Consider the following 16,873-nt stretch of genomic DNA (forward strand, 5'->3'; position numbering starts at 1 on the left):
TGGTTTAAGCTAGGTACACAACGACAGATTTATCTGTCCAATCTGTCTGGTGGGAAACAAAAAAATTTGCGAGCAGTCAAACCTTCATTTCTAATAGCTGCAAAATGGACAGAAACAAACAATGGTTCAGATAAATGGATTTAAGCAATTTGTCTGATTGACCATTGTCTTAAGAGACTACAAGACTGAACTTGCCGCAAGTTGCATGGTTAAGGTGCCCATAAACTTATGTGATTTGGGCACTTTTTACCTGATTCCAATGGATTGGGCCGAGAAATCGGGTAGAAATGGGCCCAAATTGTATGTGCCTAACCTCCTATTCCGAACGATGCACCGTTCAGTGCATCGGATCCAGAGATCACGTGCTGCACGTAACAGTTATCGGATCCAGAGATCACGTGCTGCACGTAACAGTTATCGGATCCAGAGATCACGTGCTGCACGTAACAGTTATCGGATCCAGTAGGATCCAGCAGCACTTGCTGGGGGTTGCATACGAAACATCGCATGCTAACAGTCTGCATACACCCCGGCTGGCAGTTACCTTGGTATTGCATGCAATACCTCGGATAAGTGTATGGCCAGCTTAAGTGCAATTAGGGTTCAAATGCCGTACTTAATATTTTTTTTTTATTCTTTTCCCGGTACTTATGTAATATCTGGGCGCCCGATTTTTTCATCGCATCGCATGCAATATAGTGGCATACAATTCATGCAATGCGATTTTTTATTGTAAAGACCCGATTTTTAATTGTATAGTCACCCATGGGTGATTTCATACCCCCACTATCCAACTACGCATGGAGTTGATTTTATATACTGTGGCGAGGGCAGCGAGCCACCGAGTCCGAAGCGTGGCGAGCGTAACGAGCCCTACAAGGGGACGAGGATTACTGCGCTCGCCAAACTATAGAAAATCAACTCCCTGTGTAGTCGATAGTGGGGTTATGAACAGCTAAAAAAACGCATCGGATCGGCCGATATCGCATCCGATATATCGGCCGCTGTGAAACTAAACAAGTACCAGAGATTGTATTTAACTGTATAACACACCTTGGGCCAGATGTATCAAGTTTCAAAAAAAGATAAAATAGAGAGTGGTAAACAGCCAGCCAATCAGCTCCTACCTGTCATTTTTCAAACCCAACCTCCTTTTGAAGCTTGATACATCTGGCCCTGGTATTCCATTGTTATATCACACCCGATCGCCCATATAAAATGACGGCAGATCGTAGGACAATATTGAACTGATTTATTGTTTTTGCGCATATTGCGCTAATTATAGTCAGGTGTAGCAACACATTTGCGCATTCCAGCTCACCACCCCTGCTGAGCTGCTGTCGAAAAACAATTGAATACCCTTATGTACAAAAAAAATTAATCAAACTTTTTTTTTAAGATATTAGAGGTCAAAGGTCAATGTGGCCTTGAAATGTAGTCAATATTTAAAATATTAAATACTCATTTAAAAAAAAAAAAAAAAGCAAAGGAAAACTTTGGTCCTTTTTCTTCAAAACAAGATCAATGTGAAAATTCTACTCCAATTAGAAGCACATTTATGATGCATCTTAGTTGACCTTGCAAAAATAAATGTAAAAATATATATCACCATGTTTGCAGCTCTGTTACATGAACACCTTGAATGACTGATGGCTACAATTTTACATATGAAAGTAAAGGTGTGTACAAACGGTCAGATGTGCCTTAAGATGCGATCCACGATCAGATCGGGATCGGATCGCAAGGCACATCCGATTTGCATACAATCTTGACTATATAGTGCATATCTGCACTATATAGTCAAGTCAGCCAAGACTTTCTGGCTTGCGATTCGTGAATGCGCATCGGGATCGGATCAGGATCGCAAGGGTTAAAACCCTTGCGATCTGCATCCGATTCTGATCCGATTCCGATCCAATGTTGACTATATCGTCAACATCGGAAAGGAAATCGGACCGTGTGTACACACTACAACTTTTATCATCCTACCAAATTTCGGGAAAATCTGAGATGGTTGGGATGGAAGCTTTTTTACATTTTTTTTTAAGAAGGCAAAAAAAGGAAAATTTCCAGGACGAGGTGAGTGTGTATGTTTATTCCAGCTAGGATTCATCGTGTCCTATGAAAACGGGTGGGGAGGAGGTGATAAAGTTCCGGGAGTGGAGAGGTAATGGACACTAGTAATAGTAGTGTGTAATAAGGGTTATTAGGCGTTATGTTAAATAAGACAACTGAAAAACTCATCAACAGAACAAAGAAGACGTCGTAGCACAGGTAGCAAGCAGATATAAGTATATGTTATCTCCCTAAATCTCTGCTATACCCCAAATTATTTTGGATTAAAAAAAAGCAGTTTCCTGTAGTTATTTATAGATCACTGCAGATGGATTTAAGAATGAGCCCAAAAAATTATTGTGCCGAAATATCAGTCTCTGTACCATCTGTGATACTGGAGCGCCGCTTACAATGAATAAGTGCTCCCTCGCCAACGACTACAGCTGTTCCGAACTGAAAGTGGTTCTACGGACATGTAGCAGTGGACAAGACATCGTATTACCCCACCGTATTTATATGTGGTTATGTTATAGCGCATCAACCATGTTACGGTCAACCAGCCTTAGTCAAACCCGTCTAGTTAGACACCTAAAGATAAATCTGCAGTAGCGGAAGTTACACGCAAGCGTTAGATCGATGGTGGTCAAGGGTCACATGGTTGACATGTGTTTTACATGGCTATGTAGACATGGGTCGAGGTGGAGACCGTATAAGTGCACAGTGTCCCCTCACATGGCTTGCTACGCTCGGTATACTATTATAATCTAACTCTATGTCACAATCACTTTATTGGCCATGTATACTCTCGTATACTAGGATGTTTTTGTGGATACAGACCAGTTGGATAGTAAATTATGATTTCATGCCGACCATGTGACCGTCAACCACGACCTAAGTCCCTGCATTTTCTGGTGTGTGAAGGGGGCTGGCAGGAGGTGGGGCGGAGGGGGGCAGTCTGCGGGATGACGGCGGAGGTGGTGAGAATACTCACCCCGGTTGCTTGTCCTCTGTGCAGGCCGGGATCCACACAGGCGGCGGCACAAATGACGGGACAGGCGGTGGATGAAGAGGACGTAGCTCTCCGGCGCCCTCATTGCCGCCGGAGAGCTGCGTCATCATCATCCACCGCCTGTCCCGTCATTTGCGCCCACCGCCTGCGTCAATTCCCGGCCGGACAGGACATAGAGGACCGGCAACTATACCCTACCCCATTCACACCAGCCAGGTCCCCGGGTTGAACCCGGGAACAACCCTGCTACCTAGCAGGGTTGGATTGACAGCAAATTAGCCCAGTAATTTGTCCCGGGAACCTTTCACACCAGCGCTAGTACTGGGTTGTTCCCGGACTCAAGTACCATAATCCAACAGCTTTTCTAGGAGACAAATTTGGCAAAAAAACAAATAATGTTGATGCCTTATTCATGGACCTCTTGTCAGTTCATAGATCGGATGACACTCATTACCTTCTATCTTCCACAGAGGAAGAAGTCAAGACACTCGCAAACCACGGCAACTGTGCTGTACAATTAAATAACAACAAATCAATCGGGCGCGATAATTGAGCGATTGTTCCACCATTCAATATATATACTATACTAGAATGTATTTAGAAGAATGTTTCGGATGCTCCCAAATGCAATTCTGTAAATAATTCAAGTAGTAAATAATTAAATGTTTAAAACCAATCAATTTAATACATATATGTATTTTTATATATATATATATATATATATATATATATATGAATGAAAAGCGAATGCCGCACATCTGGAAAAATTAATAAATTACTTTACTTTGATTTAATTGTTTAAAGATAAATAAACATAAAAATGACATTCATAAAAAAAAAAAATATATATATAATCAATTCTAAATTGGATTAACAATATAACATATTAGCTCCTCAAAGAAATTTAAAAAAAGTTATTATTCGATTGATATTGTTGAGCTAAACCAGCTCCGAAGTAGTGCATGAGGAGAAAATATGAGTTTTAATGTAACATAGCAAACACTTATACCCCTTTCACATCGCACTTTTAAAACGGTATATTGCCGTTTTTTTCCCATTTTAAAACGTTTAAGGCTGCAATGTGAAAGCGCCAGAGTTGATTTACCGGTTAAAGTTAACCGGTATTTCAACACGGTTAAAAAGCAGAGTCCTACACGTTTTAAAGCCGTTTTTTTTGGCAGTTTGAACAGCTCTATTTCAATGGCTTGAAACGTGTCCCTTGGGGGTTAAACGGGTTGAATGTTTGAATGGTATTACATGATTTTTAAAACGGTTTTCACCTGCAATGTGAAAGGTCTCAAGGCTCAGACCCGTTTTAAAGTCCCATTTAAAAATACAGGGTCAATACCCATTTCTGCAATGTGAAAGCAGTATAAGTGGAGGCAGCCATTTTTGGAATTGTATTTATTTACTTTTTTGGAACATTATTCATGAGAATGTGACCAATGAATTCATCAGGAACTGGTGACATCACTGGGTCATGACGCTATCTGTGCCATATGTCTCCCTGATGTCACTGGTTCCCAGTTAATGAACAGAATGTGCACTTTCAGCCTCTCCACTGTGACTTTCCAGTCTTCTACCCGGCCTGACTCTCCTACCATTATGCAAGAATAAACTGCTGCTGACAGCTGGAAATAATACATATTCCTGCTTCCCCTGAGATCCATTCAGGCTGAAAGGAAATGACTTCCAAATTCATTTTTCCAATGACCCTTTATAACCATGACTGCGGCCTTGTCAGCAGAAGATTGATAAATAAGTTATTGATGAGACTAGGATGTCAAACATTAGTAGATCCATTATCAGCTGCGGACTACATAGATCTAGAACACTGATCATTTGTTTGGGTAGGTGTATTGGTGCAAAAAAACTTTAAATACATATAAAAATGTTATTTAACTGTAAAGGATTCCGATTGGCTTGCTTTAAAATGACAGTTAATAACCTTTCTATAATTATGTGACTGTTTGCTGGTCACAAGCTACAGTCAGTGTAGTAATAATAACAATTATCAGCATTCATGAAAATGGAATCACAAGGAACGATGCGGTTCTGTTACAGACGTCCCCGAGACTAGGAAATGTCTTATTTTGTACTCTTGCAGAAAAATATCCTTAGAACAAAATAAAAAAAAACCTATTTATTTCATTTTTCTATATTAAGTTTAGAAGATATATTTTATTTTACACATTTTAAAAGTTTGGCAATTGCCTACATGCCGTGAAGGCAGATACTTTGAGGGCTAAACCAAAATTCATCGGAGTTCCTCTTTGTTTCTGTGACATCACTGATGTATTGTATGACGCTCTTTGTTGTCACTAGTATTTCATATGTCTCAAAAGTGTCAATGCCACGTGCAAGGGCACATTGGGCCTTATTCTAGTTCACTCTTTCTGACAAAATCCTTCTTAGATGGGCAAAACCATGTGCACTGCAGGTGGGGCAGATGTAAAATGTGCAGAGAGAATTAGATTTGGGTGAGTTATTTAGTTTCTGTGCAGGGTAAATACTGGCTGCATTATTTTTACACTGCAATATAGATCTCACTTTGAAGTAAAACCCCACCCAAATCTAATTCTCTCTGCACAAGTAACATCTGCCCCAGCTGCAGTGCACATGGTTTTGTCCATCTAAGAAGGATTTAAGGACAAATGCACCATTTAACATCTAAACTATTTGCCGGTAGTATATTCTGTTTATCATCACTGTGATACTAATATGTACCGGTATTTAACATGATTTACCTGTCCAGCAGTGGTATGTCAGGGGAGGGAGAATCTTATACCATTTTCACATCGCAATGCCGGGCAACCCAGGTTTAACTCTTTTTATAACCCGGGTCGAATTGCCCGGTCTGTCAACCTGGGTTATTAGGTTTGTTGCTTTCACACCGTACATCGATACGGCAATTACTTGGGTTATTGCCGCAATGTGAAGGGGTATCATTGACATATACATTGTGCATCCTAGTAACTACATTACAATACAGAGAACATCCTGGTGACTGGTATAAAATATGCAGAGCATTTTAGTGACCAATATACAATTCTGGTGACTATAGGCTTGATTCAAGCATGTAAGCAATGCGGATGTTCTAGCAACAAAATTGTTTTTTTTACCAGACTATGCATGTGCCGCGATTGGAATGCATTTGCACTAAGGCACCTTTTTTCGATTACACTCACACTGACTGTTTTGGGGGGGAGGGGGGTGGGGAGAGTTAATGTAAGAGCAGGTGCAAAAACGCAGTTGGGTCATCATAGGTCAACTGTAGGATGGTGCTTTGCAAAGGTCTCATTTAGGGATGGTCATCGTTGCCTTTGCCATCGATGGTTGTCATCGATGGCAAAAGTGCAACTGGCCATCGGTGGTGTATAAGTATGCTATGGATGACCATCAATGTTTTTACATATCAATGGTCATCCATTTGCTTTGAAAGATTGGCCTGTGGGCCAATCAAAATACAGGGGGGGGGGGGGGCTGTTGGGGGCGGAGCTATGCTCTGTGTCCCGGCCCCTTAATGAAAAAATAAAAACAAAACTATTCAGTTAAGCCTGACATCGATGGTGGGAAACCATCTGGTTCTCCCCCATCGATGTCAAAACTATTCGACATCGGCCATAAATGATTTCTAATCATCGATGGTCGATGGCCATCCCAAGTCTCATTCATGTCCTTTGTATCATTTAAATAACTGCAGAAGATATTTTTTTTAAAAACATCTAATTCCACACAGTTACGTGTTAAATCTTGTTTTAACATTCTGGTTGATATGAGACCAGAATATATGGATGCGTCTATTCAGGTGTAAGTGACTGTGTGTCCCTTACAGTCTTGTGTAGGGGCCGGAGCCTGCACACATTGGACGTCTGAGTGTCAATATTATATTGAAAAAAGAATAGGCCTCCTTGATTTCTCACACTGGTGTCCCCACTATTTTTATAGACCACTACTATAAAATTATCTGCAGTGCCACAATGGGTGCCGGGTGACAGAGCGTCAGTCCTGATTCCGATAGTCAGTACACCGACATCGGAATCCTGACCGTATAATGCCCAACAGTAAAGATCCCCATTAACAGGTGCACAACTCGCGTAGAGGGAGAGTAAAACCTGTGCCGAGTGCAGCAAGGGGCTTCGTTACGCTCACCCATCTGTCGGAATACCGTCAGGTGGAATGTGGGTGACCCCCCACCCACATTCTATCTGCTCATTGCCTCCCCCCTTCCTCCGGCCATTTTGTGAGAGACATTTTTCATAAGAGCAGGAGCACCAGGACAGCAGACAAGTAGATCTGCAGGTCCGGGCAGTGGGGCAGCAACAGCCCCCGCAGAACCCCCAGCACCCACACGTACCCGCATCCAAGCCACTGCAGGGTCTGTGGGGGCTACGGTTACACCACTGCCACTTACTGCCCCAGGTGTAATGGAAAAACATTTGCCTTCACTAAACAAACACATAAAGACTAGAGATGGTGGCTGGCCAATCCAATCAAATCATATTGTAGCATACCTGCCTACTCTACTGCTGGGAGACTCACAATGTTTCGGGCAGTGCCCGGGCGGATCTCCCACACCCTGCCTGCTCCAGAGGCTACAGCTATGTGAGGATCAATAGGTCGACCACTCAAAAGGTTGACATGGCTTTAGGGGTGTAGTCACACTGACTTTGGGCATGATTATACCTTCCTGGCAGACACAGGTACTTTGTACTAACCACCCCCCCCCCCCCCCCGATGGCCCCGATGCGATGCACCTGCTGCACCACTGGTAGTCCCACCTCTGGTTCCAGTGCCAGTACACTGTTGCATTTATTATATATACAGTTCCAGTGCCAGTACACTTCTGCATTTGTTATATATACAGTTCCAGTGCCAGTACATTGTTGCATTTGTTATATATACAGTTCCAGTGCCAGTACATTGTTACATTTGTTATATATACAGTTCCAGTGCCAGTACACTGCTGCATTTGTTATATACAGTATCAGTGTGTTGAACTGTACACTCACTGTTCCTGCAGCACATCAGCAAGCAGCTGTAGGTCACATGCCGGCTGCTGTCCTCCCTCCCTGCCTGCAGCTCTGTCACACTAGCCCATGTCTATAGACCATTGTACAGGTGCCGGAGAGGCGGTGCACACAGTATAGAAAGCCTGTAGAACTGCCATCCGCCTCGGCTGTGTCATGACTCTCCCTGCTGCACCTCGCCTGTGTCAGGGAAGGCATGCCCTCCCTCCTCCCTCCATGTTTATTGTGGGGCCTCCTGTGCAGCCAGCGTGATGCTCCAGGAGATTACATTGCCCTGCAGAATCCGGCACGCCGGGCAGTGCCAGGCTGGCAGAGTGAAGCTGGGAGGATCACACATGCCAATCCAGGCTGTCACCATCTAACATCATAAAGAGACCTAGAATTCCAGACATTTACTGTACTAATAAAACAGTGAGGAAATGCAGACACATAGGTCATGCTATCAGTACCTGGGAGCGATGACGGGCTACCAGACATCACACAAAGGGTTAATGTCCAGGAATAGGCGTGAATCTGCATTTCTGGTAACAAAACCAATAAAATGATATGGAGACCAGTCAGGAACCTGCAGGAGGAGGAGGGGGGAGACACACAAGCCGGGGAGCAAAGGTGCACAAACTTCAGGTGTTCCACCCTCCCGTATGACATCTCTCCCCCAGCACTAAAATACACATTTACATGCATCGCCTGCCATGTGTCTCCTCACTCCTGACAGGTATGGGAGCTGGCACTTATTAAATGCTGCTTTCTCCTTAGAAGTCTATTCCCCCCTCCCATTTAATAATCATCCTTTATAGAAAATGGCAGTAAAAACAATCCCTTTGAAGCAGTGACATTGCAAGGATTTAAAGTCCCCCATCCCCAGTGTATAACTGTGAATCATCTGGCATTGCATTCTGGAAATCCTGGAAATAGACATTATTGTACATAAACTATACCCTACTAAACTACCATAGAAAATGATATATAAATACACGCACACATATAAACATTTATATATATCTAAATATTATATGCAAACAATGCATATATAAATATATATATATATATATATATATATATACACACACACACAATACATAAATAAATATTTATATATATATATATATATACAAACACACGCAAACACAATACACACATAAATACTTAAATACACACACACACACACACAATACATACATAAATATTTATATATATATATATACACAAACACGCGCAAACACAATACACACATAAATGCTTTTATACACACACACATATATATATATATATTTATTTAGGGGCTGATTCAATTAGATTCGCCAAATGAGTGCATGCGAGTGACCATACGTGCCACTTACGGACTCGCCAATTTTGTTCTGCACAAAAAGTGGCACAGTACAGAATGGGCCGTGATATCAGTTGCCGGTCCCGGCGTTTCTTCGCCGTTACTACGGCAACTCGCCCCCTTCGCTAATAATTGAATTGACCCCCACGTAGTGTAATTGTGCACATGCACAAACATGCAGCTACACAGTTACATGATGATAATAACAGACACAGGTAATACAGTGCATTGCATGTCAGTGTCAGCATCTGACAGGTGCTGGATAGTCATATACAGTACAGAAGCCATATACACTGACAGCACTGTATGATGCAGCAGTGACAGCTCGCAGCATGCCCCCTACACACACACACACACACACACACACACACACACACACACACACACACACACACACACACACAGACATGGACCATGGGTGCTGTCAGCTGTGAAGCAGGAGAGTATCTTACCCAAAATCCTGGTCCATGGATTTGAAGAAGAATTTGTAATTGTGGACAGGTCTGTTGCTGAGGACATTTTTGAAATCTGCTAAGGTGACTTTTTCAGGAGACACCGGCAGCTTCACCAGATAGGGGGTCTCTTCTTCATCTATATGGTAGATGATTTTAGTCTCAGCCATGAGCAAAAAAATGTCAGAGGGGGGGTACACCCCCCCAAATGTACAAGGCTCCTTTCTGGGGAAGATGTTGCAGGCTCAGGCGCAGAATGGCACAATATGGAAGCAAAGTCTGTCTCTTCCCCTGACAGTCACTCAATACCAGGCTGTCACAATGCACTGTTCCAAGGGTTTCTCTCAAAACAGGAAGGGAGATGCAGAAGCCTGATCCAGCAATGCACTATGTAATGGCTGCGGATAGGGCCATTCTGCTCCCTGCAGCGCCCTCTGGCGGCACACGGACGGAATGCACTACAGCACGGCTTTTCTAGGAGTGCTCGTTGCTCTGTCCAAAATAAATACAGTAGTTGTTTCATATTTCCTGTAGTCATCTTTTTTTTATTATTATTATTATTGTTTTTACTTATTCTTTTTTTTTGCATTCCTATTAAACCAATTTTTTCCTTTTCTGGTTTTATTTCTTTTAAGTGTCCTGATATACACATTGTATATTATACAGGGCCGATGTAATGCTGCCCATACATATGTGAGATATTGCATGCAATCATTCGATTTCGGCCACATCTGACCGATAAATCGAATGATTGCATGCATTTTTAATGAATGTCGCATCAATAGATATTATGAGCTGCACATAATATTTATCGAATTGCATGATCAATCGCATGTGGTTTTTAATCAGCGGCGGGTTCGGGGCCGGGATGGGGACCGGAGCACTGGCGGGGAGCCGGTACCTTAATGCTGGGGACTGGAGGGACTCAGCAGCAGAGGAGGCATGGCGGCTGTGTAGCGGGGACCGGAGTGGTGGAGCTTTCAGGCGGCGGGACTCGGCAGCTGCAGCAGATGACTTTTAAACACTGGACGACCCTCTGATTGGCTAAGGCCGCTGAGAGAGAGCTCTCTCAGCCAATAAAATTTTAAAAAGCAAGCGCTAGTAAATATATATATCTACCGGCACCCAGACCTATACTATCCTGATGACATCACAAGATACTAGATTCTGACCCTGTCACCCCCTGCAGTGTGCTCACTGGCACTGTGTAATACCTGCATTAGTGCTGCACACTGTCACCCTGCATTATGTAAACAACCATTACCCTGTCACCCTGCAGTGTGCTCACTTACAGCGCCGTGCAATCTGCACATTGGCGCGCAATTACCCCCCAGGCAGGCAGCTATATTACTGTTGAATGACTCACACGTGCATGTAGCGCAGGGTAAAAATCCTGACTGTTCCAGCTCCACGCTGTGTAACTCATCCGGGGCGGAGCGTAGCTTCCGGAGACTAACGTAGTACTAAGTACATATGTGTATGGGACTGGAGGTGGTTTGTAGAATCAGAAAAAAAGCGAAGGTGAGTGGTCGTGAGAATCACCACCACTTATCTTCTCTTTTTTTCTGATTCTAAAAATCTTGAAGACTTATTGAATTGATCCTTTATAATTAAAATCCATGTTCTATGATTGTGCATTGAAACAATGTCTATATTTGCAGATTGTAAATGGTTCCCCTGATGAAGTCTATGTAAGACAAAACGCATTGGGACATTTTTCATACTACCTTTGCAGAATCAAATAAAATACATCCTTGGAAAATTATCTTCACATACATACATACAGTGGCGGATTCAGGGGGGGGCACACGGGCACGTGCCCCCCCTGTCATTTATTTTGTAGCTGAGGACCAGGGCTTTCCAACGAGCCCAGCCCCGTGTCTCTAGCCCCCCGGGAACCGGAGATATCGCCTGGCAAACCTGTAACGTTTTTTCCCCATAGGATAATATGGGACCCGTCAATTCCGACCCCCATCCGGTTCCGACAGCTGCCAGTTCCCGCCCTGGCATCACAGAAGCTTGTGGTTGATTTCATTCAATTCCAAATCGTTGGGCCTTCAATATGATATCAGGCTGGTCCAGAGATATTGCGTGTAAACCGATTTTTTTATTTTTGAAATGTAATTTCATGGCTGTTCATGTTCTTTGAGGGCAGATTACTCTGGAACCAAACGTTTCAGTTTCAAAGCCTACTCAAAAGTTCTTTAATATGATACTTGTCTCATGTAAATGGGTCAGTTGGTTCCGAAGATATAGCCGGTTAAATGAGATAACTGGTTAAAGGGGGGAGGGGTGGTTTTCTCTCCCCCTCACACCAGAAAATGCAGGGACTAGGCTGGTGTAAAAGGGGCCAACCTGGGAATGCATTTTCTGGTGTGAAAGGGGTATTATTTCAAATAGCCGGGACCTGCAGTGCTCTGAATACAGCCAGGCTCTGCCACTGTCAGTGGCTATCACTTCTGCCTGGCGGCGGCTGTCCCCCATTTACCACGAGCATGTATTCCCCCTTGGCAATGAGCATGTAATCCCACATGGCAACGAGCATGGAACCTCTGGCAATGAGCATGTAGAGAAGCAGCACTTATGTAGCATAATTTTTAATAGGCATTATGGTGTTTGGCATAACACATAATGGACATAATGGTGTGTAACTTAAAGTGTAATGGACATTATGGTGTAAATGTTTAATGCGAGCCTTTGGTGGACAATGTCCCCGTTTATGAAGTGTATTGTGAATTTTGGCTTAATCTGTGTGGCATTATGTGAATTCTGGCTCAATCTATGTGGCATTATGTGAATTTTGTCTCAATCCGTGTGGCATCATGTGAATTTTGGCTCAATCCATGTGGCATTATGTGAATTTTGGCTCAATCCATGTGGCATTATGTGAATTTTTTCCCAATCCGTGTGGCATTATGTGAATTTTGGCTCAATCCGTGTGGCAATATGTGAATTTTGGCTCAATCCGTATGGCATTTTATGCATTTGGCTCAATCCGTGTGGCATTATGTGAATTTTGACACAATCCATTTGGCATTATGTGAATTTTGACACAATCCATTTGTCATTATGTGAATTTTGGCTCAATCCGTGTGTGTTATTATGTAAATTTTGGCTCAATCCTTGTGGCATTATGTGAATTTTGACACAATCCATGTGGCATTATTTGAATTTTGGCTCAATCCATGTGGCATTATGTCAATTTTGGCTCATTCCATTTGGCATCATGTGTAAGGGGCAAGTATAATGGGGTCTAGTATTTTGTTGCATAATGTGTAGAAGTTGTATATGGTGTTGACACGCCCCCTGTTGAGTGGCCACACACCTTTTTCCGAAGCGCGCCTTCGGCGCGCGCACAACTACATCCTTCACTTTTGTCGCCATGGTGGGCCTGCGTACTTTAAATGCCAGGGCCTATTTTTAATTCCATTCCCACCCTCTCCTGCCGCTCTCTTAGCATGTACACTAGCACCACTAACACCGCCCCTCCCCCACCCAAACCCTTTTTTATCTTGGTGCCCCCCCTGTCATTTTATCCTGGATCCGCCCCTGCATACATATATATATAGATAGATAGATAGATAGACAGACAGACAGACAGACAGACAGACAGACAGACAGACAGACAGATAGATAGATAGATAGATAGATAGAAATGCTAGTTAGGTGGCCGGCACTCTCCTAAATAGGGCTGCAATAGACCTCTCACCGCGAGTGTGGCTTTTTATTCCATCTGACAAATGATTGGTGGATAGCTCCAGCCAACCACCAATAAGCATTCACTGTCTGGCGGCAGGCTGGAAAGCAGGATGAGGATACCGCTGTCCATTCCGATTGTGTGTAACCATTCTCTACCTGCCTCCCAAGAAGCTCAGGAGGCAGTTGCCAAAAAGCCCAATCCAATCCTTTTTGAAGGCACCTAGAATTGGGGGGCCATTGAGCAGATGCCCATTAAGCCCATACGTTACGATGGCCCAGGCCAGTAATGACTGCCATCAAATAAGGTTTATTGGTTGAGTTGAGGATCCTTATAGACTTTGGAGGGATTGGGTCCTAGAGTCAACTCAATGAAGGTCGACATACATTAGGTCCACCACTGAAGGTCGATAGGGCTTAGGTCAACACCTTAAATAGGTTGACATGCCTAAGGCTGACAGGGTCGGTAGAGTCAACAGAAGAATTAGGTCGAGAATGAGAAGGTCAACAGTCAAAAGTACAACATAGGTTTTCAACGTTTTTGTCCTGAATGTCAACATAGTTGACATGAGCATTGTCTAAGTGTAATGCATCCCTTCGTATGGCTCGCTCCTCTCACCATGCTTTGGGCACGGTGCCTTGCTGCACTCTGCATTATATTATATTCTCCCACTGTGCCGTAGTGGATGGTAGGGTACAAAATACCGCCTGTCGGCACAAGGTGGCGGAATGAAAAAATGTCAAAAACTCATGTTGTCCTTTTGACCTTCCCATTGTCAACCTAATGCTTGTATCGACCTTCAGACCTTCAGACCCTGTCGACCTCATCACTTGGCTGACGAGTAACTTGGATAACCTTATCTGTCATCGCAAGTGTATCTGTCATGCCCTCAGTGGTTGCAGTGGGTTATTGGATCACAAGTCTTATTTTAGACTGGGTACAGGCTTGAAGCTTAATGGCTCTTGTGTGATGTGTGCGACGTCTTCATTTCAGCAGGTTACCACCGTAATAGCTTGGCACCTTTTAATGCTGGAGTCAACCGTACAATTCAAAATGCCTGTGTAACACAAGAGATGTATTCTACTGGGCAGGTGTCACCATCGGCAGGACCATACAGAGCAGTGCCGGGCCCCGGTACTGTGCAGGAGGAGGTGTGGCCTAAGCAGGGCCAGATTAACAAAGGACCGGATGGAGCTGCAGCTCCAGGCTGCCACATTAAAGTAGGCCCATCATCATGACAGCGTGATGATCACCAAACAGATACCAGCTGGACACAGAGTTGGCTATAAAACCCAACCAAAAAGGGTACTTGTTACCTAGAACGGCGCCCATCACGGGCATCGCATGTACATCGCATGCTATTATAATGGCATGCGATGCGACCGATGCGATGCCCGCGATTTCACATAGAAATGAATGGCAAAAGGTAAATCGCGTCGGTCGCATCGCATGCGGCCAAAAAACGCATGCGATGCGACCGACGCGATTTACATAGACCACAGACCCCAAATACCCACCCTGAAGTGTGAAATTGCCCCCCCAATTGTTAACACCACCCGAAGCGTGGCGAGCGCAGCGAGGCCGCGAGGGGCGGCGGTACGTGTCCTCCGACCTTTTCATACCCCCACTATTCACGTCGGCGTGGAGTTGAGAATAGAAAGTGTGGCGTGCGCTCGCCACGCTTCGGGCGCGGTGGCTCGCTGCGCTCGCCACACTTTCTATTCTCGACTCCACACTGACGTGGATAGTGGGGGTATGAAAAGGTAGGAGAACGCGTACTGCCGCCCCTCGCGGGCTTCGGGTTGACGTTGATCGTGGGGTGACGTTAACAATTGAGGGGGCCATTTCACACTTCAGGTCGGGTATTTGGGGTCTGTGAGCCATTTAACATTGTTCCATATGTGAAATCGTGGTAATCGCGTCGGTCGCATCGCATGCAATTTTTTGGCCGCATGCGATGCAACCGACGCGATTTTTTTACTTGCGATGCCTAGGATCAAAATCGTCTGCGCCGTTCTAGGTAACAAGTACCCCAAAAAGTATTAAAAATTGTATTTCTGTTTTACACATTTATGCAAATAAATATATAAATATATTTGTGAGACACTGGAGCTTATATAGTGTATGGATTCCACATGCCTGCATGGAATTGGCCTCAACTCCTCCACTTCTCCTAATAGGCCCTTGAACAATTCCAATTCCAGGCCCCCATTGGGCCCTTATTCTAGCCCTGGGCTTAAACATTGAAGAGTGCCCATCCCCCCACCCCTAAAAATAAAAATAAAAAAAGAATAGAATGCGGGGCCGCCAAATGTGGCTGGGGGCCAGGGAGCGCCATTCAGAAGCAGGGAGGTGCAAAGTAGCACTGCATCCTATCTTGCTTGCTCCTCGGCTGGTACCATCTTCCTAGTTATATTTGGGAAAACTGCCCATGCACTGTAGAGAACGCACTACACAGGGGGGTGCCATTCAGATCCAGGCGGGGCAGGGGAAAAATAAGTGGGCACTGCGTCTTAAGGTGGCCATACATCAGAAAGATATTGTACCCAATCATACAATCTCAACTGATTGTAAGATGGATTGTATGCAGATTGTGTGCACATCTTATGTACATAATCATACAATCAATCAGCAGATGGATTGTATGACTGATTGTAAGATGGATTGTATGCAGATTGTGTGCACATTTTGTGTACACAATCATGCAGTAGATGGATTGTATGACTGATTGTATGATGGATTGTGTGTAGATTGTGTGTCCAAAAACCACCAAGGACTGCCGGGGATTTCAAGGGAAATTGTACACAATCATGAGCGCAATCGATCTTAAGATCGATCTTTCTGATGTATGGCCAGCTTTACCTTGCTTGCTACTTGACCGACACCATCTTCCCAATGATACTTGAGACAATGGTGCATGTGCCCTGGAGAGCGTATTCCACAGAGGGCACAACTCAAATTGGGGGAGGGGGCAGGGGAGGTGAGAGGGAGCACTGCATCTTACCTTGCTTGCTCCTCACCCTCTGCCAGTGATGGGATATGGGAAGATGACGCATTTGCACTAGAGAGCAAAGACTCTGGCAGGTGCCGTCACTCTGTCACCGCTCTGCTGGACACACTTTATTGTCCCCGTTCAGAGTCCACGTGGATGGAGTATTAAAAAGCGCAAAAAAATTAAAAAACTAAAACAAGTCAACCTTTTCATGTGTTCATGTGTTGACCTTTTGTCACTGTTGACCTTGTGTACAGTATGTTGACACTTTTGTAGTCGACCTATTGGCTGCCAACCTAGACATTGTCTAT

General features: G+C 44.1%; 1 protein-coding gene across 5 annotated transcripts in view; it reads right to left on the reverse strand.

Annotated features, from left to right (window-relative positions):
* The window catches only part of DVL1 (dishevelled segment polarity protein 1), a 187,221-nt gene extending 176,928 nt beyond the window's left edge, over nt 1–10,293 (reverse strand). For 2 of the 5 annotated variants that reach the window (XM_083163376.1, XM_083163377.1), the window contains exon 1: nt 9,874–10,293. In XM_083163376.1, coding sequence (XP_083019502.1) covers nt 9,874–10,043 — 170 coding nt within the window. In that variant the 5' untranslated portion in view covers nt 10,044–10,293. The remainder of the gene's footprint in view (nt 1–9,873) is intronic. The other 3 variants (XM_083163374.1, XM_083163378.1, XM_083163375.1) reach the window with 2 other exon arrangements.
* Nucleotides 10,294–16,873: the final 6,580 nt, after the last annotated feature.

Source organism: Crinia signifera, chromosome 19 (assembly GCF_055691185.1).
Source record: "Crinia signifera chromosome 19, ASM5569118v1, whole genome shotgun sequence".
In the NCBI taxonomy this organism is placed as follows: Eukaryota; Metazoa; Chordata; class Amphibia; order Anura; family Myobatrachidae; genus Crinia; species Crinia signifera.